We start from the raw sequence: 16,855 nt of genomic DNA, 5'->3' as shown, positions 1-16,855 counted from the left end.
TCAGGACTAGTTTTTGGAGCTTGAATTGATCTTATTAATTTTATTAAGAATATATTTTTGGCAGTCTTGTGATAACGGGTTTATAAACTCCGATAATTCATTGCGAATAGAACCATAAATAAATAATTTATTAAAGTATTTCACATTTTTATTAACACGTATAAAAGCGTCCATGATCTAATATGTTAGGCTTGCAGGTTTACCTACAGGTACCGTTTTTTAAAATAATTATATACTCAATAATATATTTTTCTCGAAAGTCTTCTACGTTTAAGGATCAAATTTGTATGATTGTGATTATTTCAATTTCGGAATTAGTGCTGGTATTTGTTGTTATCCCGTATTATGTTACGAACCGGCATATTTTTTCATGAAACATGATGCGTATCAATTAATGACATTATGACCTTGTTGCGTCGTGTTGGTCTAAATAAAAGGTTTTGGTGACAAAACTGTACAGTCCGCTAACCGAACCCAGTTTTCTGCACTGGGTTCGGTTATTAATTATTTTTTGTTAATGACATTTAGTTATCGAAGTCTAAATGTCTGAATGTTTACAATATTACATAAAAAAAAAATACGCAGACCAGACAACAATTATTTGAGTAGTTAAATGCGGTAAAAGATTCTAAATTAAATTAAGTTTACGATCCCTGATAGTAATAAGAATAAAAGTCTTCAACCATTTTCTATATCGACAAACGTTTGGAGATAAACTAAACAGCCCACTGAATTTCTCGGCGGATCTTCTCAGTGGGTCGCTATTCCGATCCAGTTGTAGATTCTGCAAAGAACTGCTCTTGCTAGTGCTAGAGCCCTAGTGTTACAGCTAGTGTTAGCAAGTATAGCTAGTGGTAGGACCTCTTGTGAGTCCGCACGGGTAGGTACCACCACCCCGCTTATTTCTGCCGTGAAGCAATAATGCGTTTTGGTTTGAAGGGTGGGGCAGCCGTTGTAACTATACTGAGACCTTAGAACTCATATCTCAAGATGGGTAGCGGTATTTACGTTGTAGATGTCTATGGGCTCCAGTAACCGCTAAACACCAGCTGGGCTGTGAGCTCGTCCAACCGTCTAAGCAATAAAAAATAAAATCTCTTAGGTTAAGACCTTGAGGTCACCTTTCCGTCCGGGCGTAGCTCCTTTACCTGCCAGCGAATGGATAGGAAAGAAAAAGATAACCCAAAAGAAACGGAACGATTCGTTTTGAAGTTTATATAATATTTAATTTAGATTATATCGTGAACATCAAAGAAGCACGTCGTATTGAAATGCTTGATCTGTCTCGAGCAGTGTTCTTATATGCAGCACTAATGAACCTAGAGCCATTGCTGACGTCAACGAGTTACAGGCCCCACCTTCGGATGTAGCCGCTTTCTTCACTCGATATTCTTCCTGGCACGTGCAAACGTATATGAAATATTTCTAATTTTAGAAATTACATTAATATAAGCAACTCTCTAAATAAAGTTTCAGCATCCAAATGAATTGCATAAAAATTAAAATAGAATGCAATCAAGAACGTTTAAAGTAGAGTCAACGAGGTGCCGTATTATGAAAATGTTTACGATGTAATAAATATTTATAATAATTTATGTTGATCATAATTTTTTTTTCTAAGCAGATTTGTTTATATATTTCTAAACAGTTTTGTTTTTGTTTATGAATAAAACATTTTTTTTCTTCTATCAAGGAAACTTTTTGCTCGCGTGCGGTACTGCTGAGATATGCTGCATGCGCAAGTAGCACCTCTTTGCTTATTTTTTTCGAAGTAGTCATGCGTTTCGGCATGAAAGATGGGACAGTAATTAAAAAAAACCAACATGACACGTCTATCTTACGTCTATCTACTGGTGGTATGACCTCATGTGACTACTGTTGGTAGGATCTCATGTGAGTCCGCACAGGTAGGTACCAAAACCCCGCCTATTTCTGCCGTGAAACAGTAATGCGTTTCGGCTTGAAGGGTGGAGCAGCCGTTGTAACTATAGTGAGACCTTATAATTGATATCTCAAGGTGGGTGGCGCATTTACATTGTAAATGTCTATGGGCTCGAGTAACCACTTAACACCAGGTGGGCTTTGAGCTCGTCCAACCATCGAAGCAATAAAAAAAAAATTGTACTCCAAGATGAGTGACAGCATTCACGTTGTGAAGTCTATGAGTTACATAATCGCCGGAAGCAAAATGAGCCATGTCCATTCACAGGCACACATCTTTTTAAGGAATGAAGAGATAATTTTGTAAAGTCTTTATGTTTTTTTTTTTGTTATATGGCAGGGCTTATTGCGTACTTCTCTATCATTAAGAGTTGCAGGTGTCGATGCGCCAACGAAACCGGTGAGCCTCATGAAAGGCTGTCGATCATCAGCGTAACATCCTTTTGGTTGTTGCCACGCGATTATCTTATTCATCCAACGTGGCTTCACAAACTCACCATAGCCTTGTGATGCGCAATACAAAACTAAAAGAAATAATTTCAAATATTCATTGATTTGAGGAATTATTTTTGTATATTTATAAAAAAATATATTTAAGAAAGCTTGCTTACTTTGTTGCATAAATAATGTCTTTGTACCGGGAGGATGATCCCAAACTTCGAGAGATTTAGTTTCCTTGTAAATTTGTATACACAGTTTGTAAATATGAGCCGGTACGTCCAGTCCTTCCATGCAATCAAATAGACTAGCTAAAACTGCCGCACGGACGCGACTCGTCTGTTGAAAAGCAAGTCCAGAACCTTTGATTATCTGCGATGAACATTCAGGCGTCATCTCGCAAACACCGTCCGACTGTGTCGTCTGTGTCTCCATAGCTGAAATTAGTAGTTGCATCGTGCAAGCGTCTGTAAATAAATGAATTGACAGATAAAAATACCTTGTCCTGAAGAAATAAGCCAAATGTTAAATAAGATAGGTTTAAAAAAAATTTAACAGCAACAGCAATTCATGTGATTTAAAATATTACTTTGAATCACAACATCATCATCATCATCAGCCTTTATATGCCCACTGCTGCACATAGGCCTTCCCCAATGCCTTCCACATAATGCGGTCCTCCGCCTTCCGCATCCAACGACTTCCCGCCGTGCGCACTAAGTCGTCAGTCCACCTGGTTGGAGGACGCCCCACGCTCCTTGTACCCATCCGTGGCCTCCATTCGAGGACTTTCCTCCCCCACCTGGCGTCACTGGCTCGACAGATGTGACCGGCCCATTGCCACTTCAGCCTGCTAGCTTTGAGAGCTATGTCGTCGACTTTGGTTCTCCGTCGAATTTCTTCGTTCCGGATTTTGTCCCTTAGAGAAATACCTAGCATAGCTCTCTCCAACGCCCGCTGTGCGACTCTTAACTTATGGGTCAGCCCTGCTGTCAGTGTCCAGGTTTCTGCGCCGTAGGTCATAGCAGGGAGAATGCACTGGTTAAAGACTTTTGTCTTCAGGCATTGAGGAATTTGCGAGGTGAGGATTGCACGGAATTTCCCATGAAATCAATAAAATACATTTATATTAATCTTAATTTGTCCTTGTAGAAATTACTCAACACACATGTGTTTCAGCACGATCATGCAGTTATCGTGGTCGGGATATATGATATATCAGAATTAACCAGCTTTGATCGGGATACGTATAGTTGTGTTTTTTCGCCGAGTTCGAAATTTGGTCTTAAATCTATTTGATCTCGTACTGATATCAGTATTAGATGAGCTTGATGAGATAGCCCGGGCGTGGATGGAATAGCCCCTTAAGCTACCAGCAAATGGATAAGTAAATAAATAAATAAAAAATGAGCCTGCCATGTGGTACTGGTATTACCACAGTTTCGTTTCTAATATAACTTATACATACCAATGTTGTATTGGAAAAAAAAAATTACTTCGTTTCCATTACTAGCCCTCCTAGTGAACATAATAATATGTCCAACTATATATTTTTCGTCAATTTAAAATTTGTTCAATTATGTTGTTACATTATGAACAGAACGGAAAGAAATAATCTCCACTGGCAAGTAAAATCAAAGAAAATGGGAAAATTAGAAAGATCTCGAAAATATATCGCATTATTATCATAGGATACTTCTTTAATTGATTAGTATAATACCCAAGTTTCCTTGGACAGTTCTAATCGTAGACATGGAATATAGCTTCGCATTAGCTGAACTAAGTTCAAAATTTTTCTTCAATCAGTTAAAAGGTTTGAATTCTTCTATTTATATTTCTGAATTTATATCTCTCTATCTAAGTTATCTTATTACTTCTTCCCTCTGTCCTAGATCTTGTACGAGTTTTTTGAACATACCGAAGTTGCGATAATTCTTTTTCATTTGAATTATCTGTGCGATTACATTTTTGTTCTTTTACATGTACTTAGTGCGTATTGTAAATGTGCAATATAACATTTCATCATTCGTTTAGTTTTTATGTATAGTAATGCCAAATAATCTATAAGGTGCTCTTATTTCTGTTTCACTTCCTATTTAAATCATAAATAAGCAAATCGTAGGCAAATATGTAATCAACTGTACAAAAATGTCATCTTTAAGCTTCGTTGCAAAGTCATGTAGCGTAACACAAAGTTCATTGTGCACGAAATTAATTAATACCGCTCTGGTTTATCTTTCTAGAATTTATTAAGAAGACCTTCTTCGATGTTCCAAAACAGATTTACATGCTTATATCTTAAATTTGGCTAGTTAACGAATGTAATCTTTTATAATTAGGTATATCATTTTGATCAATAGGTTCGTCGTACAATTATTTTAAACTATTTAGTCAAAGATCTACTTAGCAGAGATGCCACTATCATTTTTATTGAATACTTGATCCTTTGACGAACATTTTAAGACTGATATTCGAATGAATTTGTGTTCAGTCTTGAAACATACGTGGTGCTATTTAAGGTAATATCTCTAACCATACTTTCTATCCATCCAAATAGATTACATAGATAATCCATAGATATAATAATATCGCCACTATTCAAGAATCGATACTGATCGAACTGTGGTGTTGATAAAATAGTAAAAAAAATGTTCTTGAAATCTAGAACACGCTTCAATAAATCCTTCTCGTCTAATTTGTTGCAACATTTTGTGAACTATACGTACCCACTTCAAACTACTTTTTTGCTGTTGCAAATAAGTCAATTAATTTTATTTAAATTAAGTATTGAAAATTGATAGTATCGATAAACGATATGTGTTACAAGATCTTATGTCATATAGTGCGTGCTATTTATTATTTCGGTCTCAAAATAGCACGTCAATTTATACTTGAAGGGTAACCTGTTACTTTCAAATCTATATGTGCAGGCTCACAATATGACCCACCACATAGAAATTAGAAATGATTAGATCGCATTAAAATTTTAGAACACGTGCCTTAAAACCATACACCCTATGTAATTATTTACGTCCTTTCCTGGCGTAAATTTGTAACTTTTTTACATGTCTACGTTTTCCAAATTTATAAAGTACTAGCTGACCCAGCAGACTTCGTAGTGCCTCAATCGATAAGTAAAAGGCCTAAGCTTTTGTATAAAACAAACTTAAAACAAACAAAAGGAATCCGTCCGACGGGGGACACATCAAAGGAAAAACAAAATTGTTATTTTTATTTAATTCCAAGCATTTTCATATTTATCTAAACTTTTTAAGCCTTCCCTGGACTTCCACAAATAATTCAAGACCAAAATTAGTCAAATCGGTCCAGCCGTTCTCGAGTTATCCCCACCGAACGTGGTCTCGCCTTGTCGCGGCGGTGGGGCTTAAGCGTGCACCCCGATACCGTGGAGCAGCGTTGTCTGCACAGGGGTGCCGTGAACAATGAAGACTGCACACCGTGTTCCCGTTTCCCACCTTTGCTGGACAAAGGGTGCGTGAAGCGGGAGAGGGCTCCCTTCTGGAGCCCTCTTGGATGCTAGGCCATGTCCCCGGCAGCTCTTTGGCTGCTAAAGGGGAAGGCCCTCCAGAGGAGGGTACCGGTACGCCGGCGTGGCCACACCGTGGTCAGACGTGTGGGTCTGTCAGTAATGGTAGACCCCACGTGGATGAGAAGTGAACCGGAGGGCACTCCCTTCCGGTCGCTGGTTGCCATGTCCCCGGCTGCCTCTTGGCGGCTACAGGGGAAGGCCCCCCAAAGGGAGGTACCGGTTTACCGGCGTGGCTTCGAAGAAGCACACCGCAATCCCTACCGAGTAGGGGACGGGGGCTGCTGCCTAGCAGGAGCCGTGAGGATGCGAACCTCTATAAAAAATGCCCCAATCCCAAGTTTTTGACACCTGACGATGGGATGAATGGCTGGAGGGAGTCTAGTCCCAAGGGTTGTCCCATACCGTAATCCCCACTTGGTGGGGGGCGGGGGCCGCTGCCTAGTAGGGGCCGCGAGGATGCAAACCTCTATAAAAAAATGCCCTAATCCTAAGCCTGTGACGTGCCCGGTGATGGGATGAGTGGCTGGAGGGTGTCCAGTCGTGAGGGCCGTCCCAGGGGACCGACCCCTGGTTAAATAATAAAGGAATAAATAAATGATGGCAGACTTAACGAAAAAATTACCCCAGGAGGGTACCACTCTAGGTGGAGAATCCCTCCGTGCTTCCACCTCGGTGGGAGCATGCTGCCCCACGTATTCTGGGGGGGGCAAAGCATGCCACGATGAAGGGGGCTGTGCGACGGGCAGCGGAAAACCCGTCGAACCGAGGTGTGCCAGCGCTGGCTCGACGCGCTCTGCGCTCGTCAGCGACTGTGAGGCGGCTGGCCCGAAAGGGAAAGTTAGGCGGAAGAGAAAGTCGAGGGGAGTTTCTTCCCGCGAAGGGGAGGGGCAAACGTCGTCCTCTGACACGGATGCCCCACCGGAGAAAGTGGTGGTAGTCTCCGATTCGGCCTCTGCCGCGGAGGAGATGCCGCCCCCTAAAGGGAGACCCGCTCGGGGGAAGGGCGCACCGTCACCGGCGCCGTCATCGGCGTCGATGTCTGTCGCCTCGCTGGACGGGCGGACGACAGAAGAGGAGGAGGGCGGTCTTCGGGACCCTGCCTTGGTCATAGGCAGGGCCATGAAGACCGTCAAGTCGTATGCGGCGACCAGTGCCAAAACCAAAGCTGCTGGCCACAGGCTGCGGGAAGTCGTATCGCGAGTCTCGAAGGTTCTGCCTTCGGTTGCTTCCGCCAATGACCAGGTGGTGCAGCTGATGGCGGAGAATTCGAGGCTCCGAGCACAGCTACAGGCGCAGCAGCGGCCCGATGGCAGGGTTGCTGCTGCCAAGCGGGTAGCCGCCACGAGGTCGTCGCCCGCGTTGCCGCGTGCCGCTGGGTCGCGGACTCCTCCGGCATCTGTGCCGGCGGTGTCGCCGCTGGTCTCCGGGGTCCCTCGGGGTCCCTGTCCCTCAGCGGCGGCTGGCGACCCGTGGCCCGTGCTGCCACCATCGCGCGCGGTACAGCGGCGTTCGCGTCTCCCGTCGCCGCGGTCTAGGGAGGCGACGGCCGTCGAGCGGCAGCAGGGATCCGCGGGGCCACGGATCGTGGGCCTGCCGGAACCGAATTGCTACAGCCTGGACGAGATTATCGATCGCACCGTCCAGGCTGTAATGGAAAGGCTGGGTGGCGGGCTGGCGGCTCTCGAAGCGAAACGTATTGTCGCTAGTAACGCTGAACGGCCTGCGTCTACACATGCCGCGGTGTCGGGTGCTGCAGTGACCCGCTCCACCCCCGTACAGGCTCCAGCCACTAGGGCGGGCCCGGGGCGAGACAGAGCCAAGCGGGGGGGCGGCGCTAACGCGAAGTGCACATCGCAAGCGCCTCAACCCCGTCCGCTGCCCCCGCCCCCGTCTAACATGGACGAAGGGTGGAATGTGGTGGCCCGGCGGGGTGCCAAGAGGGCCGTACCGACAGCTCCCCAAGTGGGTGGAGCACCGGCCACTGCGGCGTCTCAGGCTGCTCCCCAACAGGGTCGAGCGCCTGTGGCCGCCAAGAAAAAGAAGACGAAGAAGAAGTCGTCGCGCGCGCCGCGGTCGGCGGCAGTGGTCTTAACGCTGCTGCCGGCCGCCGAGGCCAAGGGCGTGTCATACGGAGATGTAGTCTCCCGGGCGCGCGCGGCTATTGATCTAGACGAGATCGGGGCGGGGGAGGGCCTCCGCTGTAGGCTGACGGCCAATGGGGCCAAGCTACTAGAGTGTCCCGGTGCCGATAGTTCCGGCATCGCGGAGCGTCTGGCGGGGAAGCTCCGTACGGTTCTGCCTGAGGAGGAGGTTCGAGTGCACAGGCCGGTCAAAATGGCTGAATTGAGAGTGACCGGCCTGGACGACTGCACCACTAAGGATGAGGTGGCGGCGGCTATTGCCGCCCGGGGCAACTGCGCCCTGGAGAATATAACTGTAGGCGAGCTGCGCCTCGGTTATACCGGGGCTGGCTCTGTTTGGGTGCGTTGCCCGGTAGAGGCGGCCACCTCCTTGGCTGCTCCTCCGCCCGGGAGACCGTCGGGGGAACCGGGCAGGTTGCGCGTGGGCTGGATAGCGGCCCGCGTGCGCCTTCTCGAACCACGCGCCTGGCGGTGCCTCAGATGCTTCAGCACTGGGCACTGCCTCGCTAAATGCGCGAGTGCGGTTGACCGCAGCGGATTGTGCTTTTGCTGTGGTCAGCCGGGACACAAGGCGGCCGTGTGCTCGGCTGCGCCGCATTGCTTATTATGTGCGGCGGCCGGGCGCAAGGCTGACCACCGGGCCGGGGGCAAGGCCTGCCCTCCGGCCAGCAAGAATGCAGAACGAAATCGGCGCCGCCAAGCTAAGCGGCGTCAAAAGAAGCGGTTGGCCGGGGGAGCACCGGCCGGCACTTTGTACCCCGCTGAGGCGTTCGCGCCCGATAGCGGGGGCAATGGAGTAGGGGAGGGAGCGATGGATGTGGTTCAGCCTTAATCGATCACACCTATCGCTTCCTGCAGGGAAACTTGAACCACTCCGCTGGGGCTCAGGACATGTTGCTCCAGACCATGGCGGAGTGGTCAATTGACGTGGCTGTGGTCGCCGAGCCATACTTCGTTCCCCCAGCGGATGACTGTTGGTTTGGGGACGTTGATGGCTTGGCGGCCATACATATCAGAAGAACCGCGATGGTCCCCCCCCTGGCGATGGTGACCAGGGGCCCCGGGATCGTCGCGGTACAGTTAGAAAATATCGTCGTGATCGGGGTGTACTTTTCTCCGAATCGGCCTACCGTCGAGTTCGAGCGGTTCCTGGACGGGCTAGAGGTGATCGCTCGTCACCTCGCTCCCCGTTCAGTGATACTGGCGGGGGACTTCAATGCGAAGTCTGTCGCTTGGGGTTCCCCATTCACGGACGCTCGTGGTAGGCTGCTGGAGGAGTGGGCGGTCGCGGTCGGTCTCTGTATCGTTAATAGGGGCTCGATCGCGACTTGCGTGCGGTGGACGGGCGAGTCTATCGTGGACTTGACGTTCGCGAGCTCGCCCGCCGCACGGCGCATCCTCGGCTGGAGAGTGGTGGTTGGGGCGGAATCGTTGTCCGATCACCGGTATATCCGGTACGATCTTCCTGCCCCTGCGCCGACGCCGGCTGCAGGTGCCCGCGGGGTTGACCCCCCGCAGAGTGCATCCCGGTCATTCCCTAGGTGGGCACTGAAGCTCCTGAACAGGGAGCTCCTGGTGGAGGCCTCTATGGTGGCGGCGTGGGCGCCCAAGCGCCCACAACCTGTCGATGTGGAAACCGAGGCCGAATGGTTCCGGGACGCGATGCACCGCATATGTGATGCCTCGATGCCCCGGGTCGGCTCTCGGCACTCTGGACGGCGACAGTCGCCCTGGTGGTCGCCCGAAATTGCAAGACTGCGTGCGGTCTCCATTCGGGCGAGCCGCCGGTGCACTAGACACCGCCGTCGCCGCCGCCTGCGGCGCGACGAGCCCGTCGCGTTCGCGGAGGAGGAAGCTCGGCTGCACCGCGAATATCGCGCTGCGAAGGACGCCCTGCGGCTGGCCATCAGGCGGGCCAAGGAGCAGAACATGGAGAGACTCTTGGAGGCGCTCGAAGCGGATCCGTGGGGGAGCCCATACAAATTGGTACGCGGCAAGTTGCGCCCGTGGGCCCCCTCTATGACTGAGCGTCTCCAGCCCCAGCAGCTGCGGGACATCGTTTCGGCGTTGTTCCCGCAGGAGCGGGAGGGTTTTGTCCCTCCCGCTATGGGCGGGCCGTCTGACACCGTCGACGGCCAAGCTCCTGCTGAGGTGCCCCGTATTACCGAGGCAGAGCTCCGGGTGGCCGTTGTCAAGATGACTGCGAAAGACACGGCCCCCGGCCCGGACGGAGTCCACGGCCGGGTATTGGCCTTGGCCCTCGGTGCCCTGGGGGACCGGCTCCTTGAACTATATAATGGCTGCTTGGAGTCGGGACGGTTTCCGTCGCTCTGGCGGACGGGTAGACTTGTGTTGTTGAGGAAGGAGGGGCGCCCGGTGGATACAGCCGCCGGGTATCGTCCTATCGTGCTGCTGGACGAGGCCGGAAAATTGCTGGAACGTATTCTGGCTGCCCGCATCGTTCGGCACCTGGTCGGGGTGGGGCCTGACCTGTCGGCGGAGCAGTACGGCTTCCGGGAGGGCCGTTCGACCGTGGATGCAATTCTTCGCGTGCGGTCCCTCTCGGACGAGGCCGTTTCTCGGGGTGGGGTGGCGCTGGCGGTGTCTCTTGACATCGCCAACGCATTTAACACTCTGCCCTGGACCGTGATAGGGGGGGCACTGGAGAGGCATGGAGTGCCCCTCTACCTCCGCCGGCTGGTTGGGTCCTATTTGGGGGCCAGGTCGGTCGTATGTACCGGGTACGGTGGGACCCTTCATCGTTTTCCGGTCGTGCGTGGTGTTCCGCAGGGGTCGGTTCTCGGCCCCCTCTTGTGGAATATCGGGTACGACTGGGTGCTGAGGGGCGCCCTCCTCCCGGGCCTCCGCGTTATTTGTTACGTGGACGACACGTTGGTCGTGGCCCGGGGGGATGATTTTAGGGAGTCTGCCCGTCTCGCCACAGCGGGAGTGGCCCTCGTCGTCGGAAGGATAAGGAGGCTGGGTCTCGACGTGGCGCTCAGTAAATCCGAGGCTCTGTGGTTTCACGGGCCGCGGAGGGCGCCACCAGTTGACACCCACATCGTGGTTGGAGGCGTCCGGATAGGGGTCGGGGTGCAGTTGAAGTACCTCGGCCTCGTGTTGGACAGCCGGTGGGCCTTTCGTGCTCACTTTGCGGAGCTGGTCCCCCGATTGATGAGGACGGCCGGTTCTTTGAGCCGGCTGCTCCCGAATATTGGGGGACCGGATCAGGTTGTGCGCCGCCTCTAGGCGGGGGTGGTGCGATCGATGGCCCTGTACGGTGCACCTGTGTGGGCCGCAGCGCACCGTTGCCATCAGGGTCATCCGCGGATATCGCACCGTCTCCTTCGAGGCGGCGTGTGTTTTGGCGGGGACGCCGCCATGGGAGCTGGAGGCGGAGTCGCTCGCTGCCGACTATCGGTGGCGCAGCGAGCTTCGTGCTCGGGGCGTAGCGCGTCTCCCCGAAAGTGAGCTGCGGGCGCGGAAGGCCCATTCTCGGCGGTCCGTGCTCGAGTCGTGGTCGAGGCGATTGGCCAACCCCACGTGGGGGCTACGGACCGTCGAGGCGGTTTACCCGGTCTTTGATGACTGGGTGAATCGTGGCGAAGGACGTCTCACCTTTCGTCTGGTGCAGGTGCTGACCGGGCACGGATGCTTCGGGAAGTACCTGCGCCGGATAGGGGCTGAGCCGACGACAAGGTGTCACCATTGTGGACACGACCTGGACACGGCGGAGCATACGCTCGCTGTCTGCCCCGCGTGGGAGGTGCAGCGCCGTGTCCTGGTCGGAAAGATAGGACCTGACTTGTCGCTGCCTGGCGTCGTGGCGTCGATGCTTGGCAGCGATGAGTCATGGAAGGCTATGCTCGACTTCTGCGAGTGCACCATCTCGCAGAAGGAGGCGGCGGGGCGAGTGAGGGAAAGCTCTCCTCACTACGCAGAAACCCGCCGCCGCCGAGCAGGGGGTCGGGACCGGGGTCGTATCCGTGACCTGGCCCCCTAAGAGCTAGGGGTCCCACCCGTTTTGTGCGGGGAGAGACCCAGACGTGGGGTGGCGTGCTTGGCACGCTCACCCGCAATAGGAAGCCGGGTGATGGTAGACCGCGTTCCCCCGACCGCTCTGGGGGAAGGTGTAACGCGGCGCCATCAAAGCGGGCTCTCGGCCCGCTGAACGAGGGAACCGGTGGTCGTGTCGCTGGCGGCCACCGGTCCGGCGTCCGTGGGACGGTGGGATGGATGTAATGTGCTCTGCGTCAACCCTGTTCCGCCGTTTCAATAGCCCCGACTGGGCTCCGGCCCGGTCCGAGGTAGGGCGCCGGTTGTGAGCGGCAGGAGTTTTTAGTGGGTTCAACTCCCACATACCCCACCTGCGGCGCGGGTGGGGACCCGGCGATTTTATCCTGCGAAAAAAAAAAAAAAAGCCGTTCTCGAGTTTTAGCGAGACTAACGAACAGCAATTCATTTTTATATATAGAGATATATAATTAGTAAGAAATAAGCTAAAACGCCTAATTCTTACAAATTCACTTAGTCATTGATTGTTTATTACCTGCAGCTTTTCTACTGGGCATCTTCGTACGAGCTTCTTGTAGGTATTGTTCGAACGTAAATCTGTATGGTTTTTGTGTACCCATCGTTCCTAGTGTGATCGGTTCTAAAACACTCGACAGTACATCCATGTTTTCAAAAATTGCTTTCACTACTGCAAATAAATTCAAAAACATAATGTATACAATATTTAATGCAACTTTAATTTCTACGATCTAAAAAAAACACACAAAAAATTCATAAGCAGACCAAGAAATTTACCAATGCTACGTAAATTAACCTAATTATAAGCATCGAAATTAAATTCTCATAATAATATATTCAGGTGTATTTCCTGAGTGCTAAATGAGTCGTTTACGATTTCAACATTTTGTTCACATTCATCACGCTGTTCTGACATAAAACATTAAGCGGTAAATCCATTTAATATTTCATACATAGCTTTAATATAGCCCACTTGCATTCGAAATCGTGATTTAAATATTAGCAGCTAAGTGCAATAATTAATTTCAAAGACGAGACAGATAACCTTTCACGAATCGCCTCTTAAGACCTGGTACATACATTACGGATACATATTACGGAATAATTCATATTTAAATTATTTTTTCCTTATCTTTCTGCTGAAAGTTTTCTTTTTAGTACACATTATCTAAGCAATAATAGCTCTGTATACCCGTGTTTTTCACTTTTATATCTTATAGTAAAAAAATAATGACTGAAATCTTAATAGACACTCATAAAAATATTGTGTATCGTGCAAAAAGTTTTAACAGTCTGACTTCGACTCATATTAAACGTGCCATCAAGATTAATTTTCTGGAACAAGCAAAATATTAATTGTTGTGCAATAGTTTATTTCTTGATTCGATAAATGCAATAAAATTATTAATATTATCTGTTGTAAAATTTTCATTCAAAATCTATATATAAATTTTTAATAACTATTTTTGCGGTAACATACACTTTCTATGAACCAATGGATGCCGATGAAGCTTTATCTGCATGATACTCGTATTGATAAAAATGTACGATAGCGGAATATGTTGACAACTGACATCAAACTTTCTCAAAAAATTTCAGCTATTGAATTCGAACCCATCCTGTATTTCAGATGGGAATATGTATATGATGGAAGTGGAAAAATAGTCAGTCAAAAGCAAGCGCCTTATTTTAGAATCTTCTTTTTCTCCACTTTATCCCACTAGGTGGGGTCGGCACAGCTAATTTTTCTCTTCCATTCTCTTCTATCAGCCGTCATCTCAACACTCACTCCTCTCTCTCTCTCTCATATCGTCATTCACACACTCCATCCATGTCTTCTTCGGTCGACCTCTTCTCCCTCTACCTTGCACTACCATTTCCATACATCACCTAGTCATATGCATCTTCTCTCTACGCATCACATGTCCATACCACTCTAACCGTCCGCTCCTTAATTTGTTGCTTACCGGGGCCACTTTCACACTTCCTATGATATACTCATTATCTCATAGCCTTATTTTAAAATATCTTGACGAAATTGCTTATATTTGAGAGTAGCCCGAAAAATAGAAAACAATCACAAAGCCATTAAAAAGAAATTGATTTCATGATTACTTATAAATTTCTTAAACAATTAGTTACCTTTCAATTATAATTTAATCATATAAATAAACGTACCATATTCGTAATCCTTACTTCGGTACACCAAATTCCCCATATCAATTTTTTTTCGAACGCGGTCTATTCTTCGCGTTATGTTCTTTAAATTCTCCTTCAGTTTTTCAGGAACCGCTTTGTCCAATTCATTAATAGTATATTCTAATTGGCCTAAATAAAAATCAACTTTTCATTTAAGATTTTTGTGTTGAGACATTTTTTACCGATATCAAAAGACTCGGATGACAGGTTTTTTTTTGTACTTAATATTTAAATCGATTTTTTTTAATCGATGAATGTGTGTAATGTCCCAGGCTAATTTCTTTCCTAAGACGATTCTTGTCGATCCGATGGTTGTTTAGAAAAGATCGCTCTTAGCGATAAGAACACACTTTTTATATTTAATGTTTTAGATTAGTGTTTATTTTATATTGCTGTACAATTTAGCTTACCCTACTTTACTCTAATATTTTTATATTTACAAAAATAATATTTAATATATAACGGTGACTTAAATTCGTCTGTGTTGATGCTGTTGACTCCTGAATTACCGGCGGGAAAGCGTATCCGTACAGATAGTACCATCACCGTCGTCACCAAAGGTAGAGCAGTTATATTATACTTTACATGTGAAATTTTGACCTGCAAAGTGACGATAGCTACGTGTGATGTCTATGGGCTCCGGTAACAAATAACTTTTTATTGCTTAGATGGGTGTACGAGCTCACAGCCCATCTGGTGTTTAGTGGTTACTGGAGCCCATAAACATCAACAACGTTAATGCGTCACCCACCTTGAGATATAAGTTCTACGATCTCAGTATAGTTACAACGGCTGCCCTACCCTTCAAACCGAAACACATTACTGCTTCACGGCAGAAATAGGCATGGCGGTGGTACCTACCCGCACGGACTCAAAAGAGGTCCTACCACCAGTAATTACGCAAATTATTATTTTGCGGGTTTCACTTTTATTACACGATGTTATTCCTTCACCGTGGAAGTCAATCGTGAACATTTGTTGAGTACGTAATTAATTAGAAAAATTGGTACCCGCCTGGAATTCGAACACAGGTACATCGCTCAACACGAATACACCGGACGTCTGATCTCTTAGGCCACGACTACTACAAAATTTAATTACCAGTAATGTTGAAAGCTCGTCTATCTATTTAAATTATTAATATATGCATGTACAAATCCCTCTCCCCTTTCCAAAAGTTGTGGGCTTCCTTAAGAAGCCCACATTATAAAAACTACGTCAGATCCCGGTCACTAGGCTTTTTATTAAGGAGTCTTGCATTGCATTTGAAATTCTTCAATTCTCGCATCTATAATAAAGCCGAAGACAAAACTCACCTCTTGCCATTCCTAAAGCAATGTACCACTCGGGATCTTTAGAAGGCTTTCTCTCATAATAATCTAATAGTTTATCTAATACAATTGAAATTCTGTATACTTTTGGAACATTGTATATAAAATCTTGCGTATCGAAATATGGGTAAATTGCTTGCGAGCACGTGAATATCGTTAACAACGCGATATATTTCACTTGCATTTTGTATTCAACTGAACAATTTAGAAAGTGAAATTTAAAAAGGTACCGATAAAGTTGTTTCTGACCACATGGAGAGTGCTGATTGGGCATATTTATGTAGGTTATCAGTCTCTAGAATTGTTATTTGATTATATGGTAAAAACTAAAAACAATTAGAAAGGAAAAATTTCAACGATGATTGTTATCGGATAAAGATCAACATAAATAAAAAAAACAAATAAATCATTAATATCCATAAAAAGCAATAACTACAATTGTTTAATTTTTATACTCAGCCTGGATTCATTTAGGTATTTGTATTATTCAACAATGTTTGAGAAATGATCAATGAAAAATCGGTTTCTAATCAAATAAGTTTTGGGCCTACGAAGCTACACTGATGAATTTCAAATTATTTCTAAAATGACTCGAAGTAAGAAAGAACCATTATAATATATCGTTGGAGATATTCTTTGATACATGATGATATAGCATTTTTCAATTTATTTTTGTCAATAAAATTTTCGATAAACCGAATCTTAGAATGCCGAGCAAAACTTAGAAAAAAAAGTATAATCTCAGAACCTGTGTGTCCGTTTTATCACCGGACTCTAGAATTTGCCCTGGTTACTAATTTCCAAACTGAATTACTCGATTACATGCTTAGTCTATATTTTATTTTATAACAAATACTTGTGTTTTTGTATTTAATACCTATTACAACTTGTATATTGATGTTTCCTTGTTTACTTTTACATTTTTTGTAAACTACGTTCCTTTGATTTTGGTTTACTAGAAGGAAACTCATATCTGTGTTAAGCTCGCCAATTCTATGAACATAATATTTAAATTGTTTATTTTCTTGTAATATTTCTATAAACAAAACTAAATTAAAACAGGGCAGAATGATTTTCACGTGGCACAAATCTGAACATTAATAATGTTTGAGATCCATCATTTCAGTTTTATCTTTCAACTTGCTTGCTAAAATATAAATCAAATTACACAATAACGCCAGTAGGTACCTTCTAACGTCTGCCTAATAAGGCTGACCTAATTG

At 46.8% G+C, this 16,855-nt stretch overlaps 1 protein-coding gene across 1 annotated transcript; it reads right to left on the bottom strand.

Annotated features, from left to right (window-relative positions):
* Positions 1-1,200: 1,200 nt before the first annotated feature.
* On the bottom strand, positions 1,201-15,906 carry LOC114253360 (uncharacterized). The gene is made up of 6 exons (XM_028188223.2): positions 15,618-15,906; positions 14,281-14,430; positions 12,620-12,772; positions 2,553-2,846; positions 2,296-2,465; positions 1,201-1,395 (listed from the first exon to the last, which is right to left on the bottom strand). Exons 1-6 carry the CDS (start codon positions 15,904-15,906, stop codon positions 1,249-1,251), a joined length of 1,203 nt encoding a protein of 400 aa, XP_028044024.2. The 3' UTR covers positions 1,201-1,248.
* Between the last annotated feature and the right edge of the window lie 949 nt (positions 15,907-16,855).

Source organism: Bombyx mandarina, chromosome 17 (assembly GCF_030267445.1).
Source record: "Bombyx mandarina strain Sakado chromosome 17, ASM3026744v2".
NCBI lineage: Eukaryota > Metazoa > Arthropoda > Insecta > Lepidoptera > Bombycidae > Bombyx > Bombyx mandarina.
Note: the sequence above shows the minus strand (reverse complement) of the source record. Positions and strands in the feature narration are given on the sequence as shown.

Excerpts from the sequence above, each read along its gene's own strand:
- LOC114253360 (XM_028188223.2), bottom strand. The coding sequence starts at position 15,906 with ATGCCCAATCAGCACTCTCCATGTGGTCAGAAACAACTTTATCGGTAC. Across the intron at positions 2,847-12,619 it reads GCCCAGTAGAAAAGCTGCAG|ACGCTTGCACGATGCAACTA; the intron begins GTAATAAACAAT and ends ATTTATTTACAG. Across the intron at positions 1,396-2,295 it reads CAACTCTTAATGATAGAGAA|GAAGAATATCGAGTGAAGAA; the intron begins GTACGCAATAAG and ends TGCACGTGCCAG.